General features: G+C 42.5%; 1 protein-coding gene across 1 annotated transcript in view; it reads right to left on the reverse strand.

Annotated features, from left to right (window-relative positions):
* Nup155 (nucleoporin 155) overlaps positions 1-2,897 on the reverse strand; it is a 51,515-nt gene extending 48,618 nt beyond the window's left edge. The window contains exon 1 of the mRNA XM_052159606.1: positions 2,548-2,897. Coding sequence (XP_052015566.1) covers positions 2,548-2,701 — 154 coding nt within the window. The 5' untranslated portion in view covers positions 2,702-2,897. The remainder of the gene's footprint in view (positions 1-2,547) is intronic.
* Positions 2,898-12,002: the final 9,105 nt, after the last annotated feature.

The following is a 12,002-nucleotide window of genomic DNA, read 5'->3' on the forward strand; positions in this document are numbered from 1 at the left end:
TACATGACCTGTCCCTTCAGGACACTGAACAATAGACCTGACAGACAACCTAACTACTCCAATCACCTTATCAGGGTCTAGTTCAGAATACAAGGATCTTGCGGGAACTGAAATTAAATATTGATTACTGCACTGGAGAAATTACTCAGTGGTTAAAAGCCCAACTGCTCTTCCAGAGGTCCTGAGCTCAATTCCCAGCAACCAGATCGTGTGGCTCACAACCATCTGCAATAGGATCCGATGCTCTCTTCTGTATGTCTGAAGATAGATATGCTCATATGCATAAAGTAAGTAAACAAGTATTTAAAAAAAAATGCCGATTACCTCGGCTGAGCAATCATGGGTATGCCTGCCCCACATGGTTCACTTACATACCTGTTCACCTCTCCACTGGGTTCTTTCTAAAAATAAAGATTTATTTATTTTATGTATATGAGTACACTGTAGCTGTACAGATGGTTGTGAGCTATCATGTGGTTGCTGGGAATTGAACTCAAGGCCTCTGCTTGCTCCAGCCCCGCCCACTCACTCCAGCCCAAAAATATATTATTAAATGTAAGTACACTGTAGTTATCTGTTCAGACACACCAGAAGAGAGTGTCAGATCTTTTTACGGATGGTTGTGAGCTACCATGTTATTCCTGGGATTTGAACTCAGGACCTTCAGAAGAAAAGTCAGTGCTCTTAACCACTGAGCCATCTCTCCAACCCCTAAAAATAAATCTTAATGCTAAAATACAGTGTCTTTTTTTTTTTTTTTTTTTTTTTGGTTTTTCGAGACAGGGTTTCTCTGTGTAGACCAGGCTGTCGTGGAACTCAGAAATCCGCCTGCCTCTGCCTCCCAAGCGCTGGGATTAAAGGCATGCGCCACCACCGCCAGGCTAAAATACAGTTTCAATAGAACAATGCACATAGAAAATAAAGTGGAAATCCAAAAGAGAAGAATAACTTCTTTGACAATGAAAATGTGAATGGTCAAGAAAAATTTCAAAGAAGCTGAAGACTTCCTCTTTTGGAGCAGGGTCTCAGTTTACTGTTCTGGTCAGGTTGAAACTCACCATGTAGTAATGATAGACTCCAAACTCAAAGAGGTCTTCCTGCCTCTGCCTTCCAAGTGCTCAAATTAAAGGCATGTACCACCACACCTAACTTATAACTACACTTTTTCATTAAGAACTGGATGGAGCCAGGCTTCGATGTTCATGTCTTTAACCCATCATTTTAGGGACAGAGGCAGCCAGATCACTGAGTTCTGGGACAGCCAGGGCTACACAGAGAAAACCTATCTGAAATGAGTCTATTAGGCAAAGGGAGAAAAAAGCTAAGAGGGAAGGGGATTAGTGTAAGGAAGAAAGTATTTATTAAAGAGATTACACATTTAAGAGGATCAGAAAGCTAGCCAGACGTTGGTGGAGCACGCCTTTAATCCCTGCACTTGGGAGGCAGAGGCAGGCAGATTTCTGAGTTCGAGGCCAGCCTGGTCTATAGAGTGAGTTCCAGGACAGCCAGGGCTATACAGAGAAACCCTGTATGGGGGGGGGGGGGGAACCAAAAAAGAAAAAAGAGGATCAGAAAGCAATGCATGAAGGGAATTAATGAAGACACAGCAGCTAACACATTTTACAAGGCAAGCTCATTTGCTAGCTGTCAAATACAAAGAATATCTTTGCTTCTGATATTTTTCCTTTCAGTTTTTCACAACAGGGTTTTTCTGTGTAGCTCTGGCTGTGGCTGAGCTCCCTCTGTAGACCAGCCTAGCCTTGAACTCACAGATATCCGCCTGCCTCCCAAGTGCTGAGATTAAATGATAGAATCACCACTCCCTGGCTGTATTTCTGATAAAAAAAAAATCTCTAATAGATTTTATAAGTCATTACTCATTTACTTTGGGCTATTTCCCATTGATTCCCAATGGCTATTCCCACTGATTTTTGCTCATCAAGTCTCATCTGTATCCTATATTTCTCTGTCTCCAACTTTCATCTCACAAGAAACATTTTGTAGCAATTAATGTAACGACACAAACCTTTAGCTAGTTACAAGTTTTAAAAGTTAAGGCAAATGCTTTCAAGTTATCTCCTCTGTTGGCAGGTATACTTAGTTCTACTCTCTGTCAGTCAGCATTCTGATTCCTATATTTCTTTATTAGTTAGTCCCGGCACTTACAAATACACTAACTCTACACACTTGACATGACTCTGAGAGAACAAGAAAGATTTCCAAATTAACTCGTTTGCTTTTCCGAGCGGCTCATAATTGAAGCAAGAAATGTATAGAAATGGAATCTGGATTGGAAGATTCTTCTCATTTGGCCTTAATGAGCTTCCTCCTACCTCTTCGAGTATCTACAGTGAATAAAGTGTAGACAAGAAAAAACTAAGCAATAAGAACTAAAGGATGGTTGCTGTTCGTTGTATTTTCAAGAAACCGAGCCCTAACTTCTGAATGTCCACGCGGGCACCAATGTACAGAGAAGGACTAAGACAGGGGAATTAGACTAGAATCCTTTGGCGGGGAAACAGCGCGTCCAATGGACCGATCACTCACTTGGGGCCGACACCATGAGCAGCTCTGAAAGGTCCGGGTACATGCGGTCTTCCTGCAACTGTCGGTCGATAAGCCTCCCCGCATTTTCCAAAGCTTCCTGCAGGGAGGCGGCCGACGTAGAGGCCGCCATCATCGAGCCCAGCACAGATGGCATGTCGGCAATCGAGGTCACTGCGTTACAAAAAGACTCCAAACCCGCGGAGAACCGGGAGAAAAACGAAGCGAGTCCAAAACCGCTCCTGGGAACGCGCGCGCAAAACGAATAACTGGGCGCCAGGTCATGACGCACTTCCGGCTCGTCCTCCTGGGACCTGGAAGACGCCGTTTCGGGAACGGAAAGAGGAAGCAGTTGAGGGTTGGACTTTGGCGAAGGAGAGAGGCGGGAGACTAGAGTGGAGGTTGTAGATTGCCTGGGGAAGGAAGGAGGGGAAGGAAGGAGGGGAAGGGGAGCGGGGAGGGGACTGGAGGAGAGGGTGGGGCGGGGTAGGAGGGGGAAGGGAGGAGGAACTCCGGGTGCAGGAGTGAGGCGGTGGGCCCTTGCTGTCCTCTGTGCGGTGGTGACCTCGCGCTTGCTGATCGGTTGCCTTGAGCCCCACCCCCAATTTGGAATGCAGTGACTGTCTCTGCTTAAGAGTGCACACATCTATTACCGTGGTTCTCTAATGACTTCTAACAGTAGTTAGAAAAGAATCCCTGGTTCTAGAAACAGGTTACCTGTGAGCCAAAAATTCACAGCATTTCAAACAATGGGGTGAATTAAAAATTCATTGGGTTTTTCCATGTGCGTACCGCCGTCTTTGGCTTTGTGGCCAATCACTGTGAAATTTTTTTTGTGTTGGAGGTGTGCGTTGGGCGGTGTCTCACGCCTATTAACACTCATACGTAGGAGACTGTGGCAAAAGTATTACTGTGAGTTCACTTGGTGAGTTTCGGATAGCGTGGTACATGTATGTATATGTCCTGACAGTGGGTTTAGGAAGTGAAGGCTGGAGAATAAGGAGTTGATCATCCTTGGCTGTGTTGCAAGTTTGTAGTAAACTTGAGACTCTGTCTCAAGAAAAAGAAGGAAAAAAAGAAGTATTTTGCTGTCCCTTGTTGCTGTCCCCTGTTGCCTTGGGAGAACACTCATCTGATTCGTCTGTCCTCATCTCAGCACAAGAATTGATATTAAATAATGTATGCATTCAACAGATCATAAGATTCTAAGAAACCGAGTATGTACTGTGTCAGGCACCATGCCTATTGTTAGGAATATCAAACTAATACACTTTTGCAGAGACAACGTAAATGCGTGGTGATGTCCAGACATAGAGGCACACACCTGTAATTGGAGCCAGACTGGGCTATGTACTGACACCTTTTGAAGAATCAGCCTGCCTCCATCTTAGACTTAAAAGCCATCTTATAATAAAAACAAACTAGGTTCATTCCTGTTTATGGTCAAACTTCTGTTTCTCAAGGATCAGTCTATGTCCCATAACCCCAGCCTTAACTACAAATGGTTCTGTACCACCTGTTCCAGGACTGGCAATCATATCTTGGTTCCAAAAAGTTGCTTATAATCATGTCGCAACCCTACTTTGTTTCAAAAGGCCAGGAGGTGGTGGTGCATATCTGAGCACTTGGCAGGCAGATGCAGGCTGAATCTGTGAATTCAATGCCAGACTGGTCTACTAAGCAATTTCCAGGACAGCCAGAAGTATTATACAGAGAACCCTGTCTCAAAAACAAACAAACAAACAAACAAACAAACTAAAAGGTTCTATGACCACCTGTGCCAACCTTGTTTTAACTGCCTAGTCGTGCCCACCTTGCAACCATGTCTTTGTCTCAGAAGGGACTAACTTGTTATGCTTCTGTTTCTCCTATAACCCCATCTTTTTTGCCCACCAACACCCCCCACATTTGTAAGCCCCCTACTGTTGCAGGCTATTTGATCACTCTGTGAACTCTGATATTGTGTTATTTACTGGGAAAACCTGTTTTTAGTTGTGGGGTGCTCAGCCTCAGCATATGTCTTTAGTTCAAGAGCTTTCTGCTTGAATATTGAAAACTGGATTAAATTAAGTCAAGAGGCAGAGCAAGTGACCAGGTGACAGGAAGTGAATTTAGGATCATTAAGGAAAAACCATTAAGAGTAAGAGGGAGTCAGGAGACAGAGATGCAGAGGGAATAGAATAGAAAGCAGGAACATTCAGTTCCCAGGAGGGTTTTTTTTTTTTTTTTTTTTTTTTTTTTTTTTTTTTTAAGGAGGGGGCATTGTTTCTGGAGCACCACCTGGGGAGGACAATCAGATGGATGCTTTCTCTGGGTCTCTGAGCTAGCAGGCTCTCACCCCAGCATCTGGCTCCCAAGTCTTCATTGGTAAAAATCAAACCTGTGAGATTTTGTTAAAAACCAACAGCCTACCCTTGAGCTATAAAAAGCCTTGTCTTCCTCATATCCAAAGCTGACCTGTCCTTAGGGGGAGGAAGCCAGTGTACATGAATAAAATAGCTTGCTTTAATTAATTGTTTGTTTTAATTAATTTGGCCATGATGATCTTTTTCCTTTCATCTTTGAGATCACCACTTTTTCAGACAGAGAAAATGAAGAGTGCTATCATAATGGGGTTGGTTGTAGATTTTCTAATGGGGTATATACATGATTCAGTAGTGTATAGAGCAATGGGAAGAGAGCCTTTGTTTTCAACAGAAAGACACTCTAGTAGGCAATGTAGCCACCTGCTGAAAGCAGCTAGGATTTGTCTTTTTTTTTTTCTTCTTTTTGTAGTGAGACTAGGTTTTACTACATTGCTTAGGCTGGCCTTGAACTCACTGTATAGCCCACACAGGATTCAAATTTGCAACACCCCATCCTGTTCCTCAAGGACCAGGGTAACTGTGATTATAGTTGTCCTCTGCCATACCGGGCCCAAAATTTTTGTTTGTTTGTTTTTGTTTTTTTGAGACAGGGTTTCTCTAAATAGCCCTGGCTTTCCTGGAACTCACTCTGTAGAACAGGCTGACCTCGAACTCAGAAATCCACCTGCCTCTGCCTCCCAAGTGCTGAGATTACAGGCGTGCACCACCATGCCCAGCTCTCAATTTTTTTTTTAAAGAATTCTTGGACTTCCCAAAATTTTGTTATTTTCTTAATACTGCTGTCCTAGGGCTCTCTGCTAATCCTTGTCATTTGTATATGTTTTCAGGAAATCAGACTGCTGAAGGAGAGATACTTTGGATCCTATGTTTAATCTGAAAGCAAGGATTTATTTTATTTATGTGTCTGTGTGTTTGTGTGAATGAATGCCATGTGTGTGTATGCATGTGTGCATGTGTGTATGCCCATGGAGACAAGAAGAGGGCATCTGACCCCATGAACATGGAGGTACAGAAGATGTAAGCTGCCCAGTGTAGGTGCTTGGAAACCCGAGAGAGCAGGGAGCATTTTAACCACGGAGCAGACTCTCCAGTTCCTTAATCTGAATAATTAATGTAACATTTAATTTAGTCTAATTTTAAGACAAATATTTATATTACCTATATTTATATAGGATACCAATTCTATGATAACATGACTATATTACTGAATGCATACCTCAAGGTACTATATACACCCTTTCAGAAATGTGGCATTAGAGAAGATGAAACAAAATAAAGGATTTAATATACTAAGAAAAAATAAAACTTTTCTGATTGATTTGAAAACAGACAGTTATGTTCTCCATGTTAATTTACATTTATTTTGTAGATGACAGCTCTAGCATGATAGTTATTTTTATTTTTATTTATTTTTAGATTTATTTACTTTGTGGGTATGGGTTTTTTGCCTGCATGTATGTTTATGCACCACAATACATGTGCCTAGTGCCTTTAGTAGTCTACAGAAGGCATCAAATACATTGGAACCAAGTTACACATGGTTGGGGGGCCACTATGTGGATTCTAGGAACCTAACTCAGATTTTTTTCAAGATCAACAACTGCTCTTATCAGGTGAGCAATCTCCAGACCCCTGGTGGTTGTTTTTAAGTTGACATAAAATAGATGCTTGAGTAACTTCTACCACACAAATTGAATGATCTAATATTGCTGGTCTACATAGTAACAATGTTCCCAATGGTCAAACTCAGCCAGTTCTATTTTAAAAACGATGTGTATGTGTGTGATTACAGTGTTTAGCAGATAAAAGTGTTACTACATGAGACACATAACAATCCAATTACTAGTTGTTTTCTTTTAGACAAGTCATTCTTGTGTTCTTATCAGAAGTGCATTATGTATAATTTTCATTTAGCTGACTAAGCACTAAAAAGACATACTCAGGGGTCACAACCAAATGAATATTACTTCATTAAAGTAATTTTTAATGGAAAGTGAGTTCTTGGTAGCAGATTTGTGCCAGAAGTAAACACAGAGACTCCAACAGCAACAGTTTGCTTGCCAGCGCCTTCATTTTTGCTGTAGTTCAGCTTTGCCTGCTGGCAATGACTGACTGGAAGGCTGTAGACTCCAGCAGCTCTGAAACCCTGTGATTTTACACGAGCCAGTCAAAACCCTCTTCAGGGTCTGGGCAGATGGCTCAGCTGGTAAAGGGCTTGCCATCCAGTGCAAGAACTTGAGCTTCGCTTTCCCTGTTCTCATGTAAGAAACTGGGTAATCTCCTGTTGGGAAAGTGGCAACTAGACAGATGCTCCTGACTGGGGCTTGCTGGCCAACTAGTCCTGAGCTCCAGGTTCTGTAAGAGACTGTGTCAAGACATCAGGGGGAGGAATAGAGACCACCTGCCATTGATCTCTGACCTCCACACATCTGCACACTTGCCATTGACCTCTGACCTCCACACATCTGCACACACACTATATACTCCACAAAATTCCAATTTGCTATAAATGGTCATATTTCCCATCCATCAGAAACAGATGACCCGGCTATAGAAATGGTTTAGCGTACTTATTGCTCTTCCAGAGAACCTAAATTTGATTCCCAGCACCCACATAGTGACCTATAACTGTCTAACCCCATTTCCAGGGGATCTCATGCCTTCTTCTGTCTTCTACAGACACCAGGCATGTTCATGGTATGCAGACAGAAGCAAACAAAACACCCATACACAGAAATTTTTTTCAAAAAGAACACTCGTCATTCTTCCAAAGGATCCTGGTTTGCTTCCCAGTGTCCCCAGAGAGACTCCCAAACACCTGAAATTCCAGTCCCAGGAGATCCAGTGCAGTCATCTAGACTTCGAGGGTCTCCAGCTTACTTGTGGTGCCCCTACATTCATGTAGGCAACACACTCATATACATAAAATAAATCTAAAAATAAAGACTCAGAGAACTGAACCAACACTGTGTTCTGCATTCCCAACATTTGGGAGGCAGAGACAGGAGAGTAAAGATTTTAAGTCCAGTTTCACAGAGAGTTTGAGGTATCTGTGTTACATGAGACCCTGTTTCCGAAATAAAAATTGAGAATGTCTTAGGGTTTTACTCCTGTGGACAGTCACGATAATCAAGGCAACTCTAATAAAGGATAACACTTAATTGGAGTGGACTTACAGGTTCAGAGGTTCAGTCCATTATCATCAAGGTGGGAGCATGGCAGCATCCAGGCAGGCATGGTGGAGGAGGAGCTAAGAATCGTACATCTTGCTCAGAAGGCAAACAGGACAAGACTGGTTCCCACATGGTTAGGAGGAGGGTCTCATTGCCCATTCCCACAGTGACAACATCCTCCCACAAGGCTGGCCACACCCTACTCCAACAATGCCACACCTCCTAATAGTGCCACTCCCTGGGCCAATCATATTCAAACCACCACAGAGAACTCACTTCAAAGACTATTTACTCTTTTGAGAAAAATCTGGGGCTTGGGTGGCTCAGTGGTTAAGAGCACTAGCTGGGACCATTCCCAGTGTCAACATAGATGGTCACAACTATTGGAAACTCCAGTCCCAGGGAGCTCTGATGGCATCTTCTGCATATGTGTGCTTGCATGTATGCCCAGGCATAAAGCATGTTGACTTCAGAGGTGGGAGTTGTTCTTGCCTTTCACCACATGAGCCTGGGAATTGCACTCAGGGACTTAACCTTAGTGACAAACACATTTATCCATCCTGGAAGCCCAAGGAATACTTGATCTTAACCAATCAGAGTTTACCATCTGTGATGGCTGTTCCTGCGTGTCGACTTACTGCATCTGGAATGAAGTACAATCCAGAAGTGGAGGGCACACCTTTCATCCAGATCTTGAAGAATGGAAGGCACAGGCTTCTGACCCAGATCTTGACATAGAGATCTTGAGGCATAGTGGCCGTGAAAAGCTTAGGCCCAGGCAATGTAGTACATGCCTTTAATCCCAGGGGACTGAGGCCAATGGATCTCAACCAGCCTGGGACAAAGCAAGTTCCAAATCTAGGCTTGGTGGTACACACCTTCAATCTGAGCAAGTTCCAAATCTAGGCATGGTGGTACACACCTTCAATCTGAGCCGCACTTTCCGCTAGAGACCTACATAAGGTCATTGGAATAAGGAAGACTCAGTCTTTTTTGCCTGCTTGCACTTACTTGCTAGCACATATGTTAGAACCTACTTTTTCAGGATTCCAGCTTACACAGAAGACCAGCTGAAGCAACAAGCCTCAATGGGACTGAGCAACTACTAGATTCTTGGGCGTTCCAGTCACAGCTGCCCATTGCTGGGTTAGATAGATGACTGTAAGTCACTACAATAAATTCCCTTAATATAGAGAGGCATTCCACAAGTCCCGTGATTCTACAGAACCCTGACTAATACACCATCTAACCTCTAAGGACTTTCCGCTGGAATGACCCGAAGCTCTACCACAACCAATCGATCATGTTCTTTGTTATGGTTCCTTGCTCTTTCTTGCTTGGTAGGGTAGAGACTTAAATGGCTTACTGTCTGGCCCTGCCCAATTAATGAATCATTGTTCAGAAAAACTAATATTCGAATGTGCCCTATTTTAGCACACCCCCTTGCTTTTGCTTCAACAGTCAAATTAATCAATAGAGTGAAGAAACCCCCAACTGGTAATCTTAGGTTATTTACAGAAGAGTTTTGATCATACGGGCACTCTTAAACAGTTTGCAGATTGCATTGGGAATTTTTGCTTGAGTGGCTTCCTGATTTGATTAATGAATAAATTAATTTTCTTCAAGAGAAATAGAAATCTCCTATGACACTTTACAGCTATGTTTATGAAGTTGTCTCACACAAACTCAAAGGAAATAGTTCAATGTGGAAGCTGCATCATTGTTATCACCTATTGATAGTAGAGCATCTTTTAAAAATGATGTTTATGGGAGTTGGCGAGATGGCTCAGTGGTTAAGAGCACTGACTGCTCTTCCAGAGGTTCTGAGTTCAAATCCCAGCAACCACATGGTGGCTCACAACCATCTGTAATGGGAGATCTGATGCCCTCTTCTGGTGTGTTGGAAGACAGCGACAGTGTACTCACACACATGAAATAAATAAATTAATTAATTAAATAAATGATGTTTATGGGGATGAATACCAATTCTAATGGGGTGATGGAATAGTTAGTTATTCTTTATTTTTCATTTCCCTATAGTGCTTTGCAGTTTAAAGTTTAATATATCATGTATCTCAAAATTTCATCTCCTTGACAGGTAAGGAACTGAAATCTATATTTACGAGCTTAAAGGTTATGGGTACATAATAAATCTCATTCCTAAAGTTCTACTCCAGTTCCTAATGGCTGCTTATCGGTGCTCAGAAAAGAAATATAAGCACTGATAATAACGTATTTGAGTGTAGGCAAAATAAATTAGATTTACCGGTTGAGGTTCAGGGTAATTTGTGACTAGTTATCTCTTGAGGCAAACCCAAACTTCATTGCTACAAATTGTATACATCTCGCTAGTAGGAACAGTAACTTGCCTTCACAACTATTTTTGTTGTTGTTGTTGTTGTTGTTTTCCAGACAGGGTTTCTCTGTGTAGCCCTGGCTGTCCTGGAACTCACTCTGTAGACCAGGCTGGCCTCGAACTCAGAAATCCACCTGCCTCTGCCTCCCAGAGTGCTGGGATTACAGGCGTGTGCCACCACCGCCCGGCTCACAACTATTTCTTTTTATTAGTTAATTTAATAAACACTCAGAGTGCCTGCCCAGCCATTGTGTTATGAAGAAAGACTATGATAGGAGGGGCTTATTTAGTTGGAGGCCAACAAAGTTTCAAAAGCAAGGGAGATTTAATTTGATAGTTGGAGGTGGGGTGGTAGGATCAAGGATTTGGTGAAGAGGTAGAGATTTCAGGACTGTGTGTTCTGAGGTCACTCACAGCACTGAACAGCTGGGGATATTGAAAATGACAGGATTGGCATACAAAGGTTTTGGAAGTCAGGCTAACATTTTATTAAATTTGTATTTTTTTGTGCTGGAGATCCCATACAGACCCTTAGCCTTGTCTATGCTAAGCAAACAGATCTACAGCTTCATTTTAGTAATAACTTTGTCTTTTCCTCTAAGGACAATGGAAGCATTAGACAATCATTATCAATGAACTATAGGCAGAGACAGGAGTCTAATATTGGGGCTCAGGAGTAACTTTATCACAGAATTTTCATTCTTGAGTGGACTAGAAGGCTCAGTAGGGAAATGTATTTCTACTAAGCTTGTGACCCGAGGCCAGCCCCGAGAGCCCACATGGTGGAGAACAGATCTTCAGGTTGTTCTCTGATCTTCACATGCACAGTGTAGCATGCTTATACCCCTTACACAATAATTAAGTACATGTGAAAATGAAATATTTTCTCTTGGCTTGGTAGCACACATCTTTAAAAGCTTGGGAGGCAGAGGCATCTGGATGGGTCTCTGAGTAGGCCAGCCATGGGTTACATAAGAGACTCCGACAAAAAAAAATTCAACCAAGTATTTGTTTTAGACTTTAAAAATATAATAAATGATGTGCCATTAATTCATAGTGTAGATTGGGAACTGAGTTGTAAAGAAACCAAAACAAATTGGAAACACAGGAGTTAAGTAGCATTTCAACCCTTACTCAGTAAGGCTGGCCTAGTGAGTAGAGTCTGTGACTGAGAGCAATGCTTAAAACATTCCTCGCAATTCTTCAGTTCTTTGGCATCTTTATAACTAGATAGTGCTTTCTTCAAGCATACAGAGAAGATGGGCAACTGCGGAAGTTTCATCATGTACGTCAAGTATATTACGAATATAGATAAAAGTAGGATGTAGATAACAAGATACTGTTAACTTCTCCTTAGGAATGTGCGACGACTTTGAGAATGCATCTGAAACCTCCAAAAGGTTTTAGGGACCTCCCAAATTAGACCTTTACACATGGCTTGAATTGGGGTGTGGTCTGGTCAGCGCGTTCCCTCCGCACCGCTAGGGGGCGAGAGTCCGAAATCCTGCTTTCCCACGCAGCCCGGCCGCTCTTGGCGACGCGGTCTCGGTGACGACACTTCCT

This window comes from Apodemus sylvaticus, chromosome 16 (assembly GCF_947179515.1).
Source record: "Apodemus sylvaticus chromosome 16, mApoSyl1.1, whole genome shotgun sequence".
Taxonomy (NCBI): Eukaryota; Metazoa; Chordata; class Mammalia; order Rodentia; family Muridae; genus Apodemus; species Apodemus sylvaticus.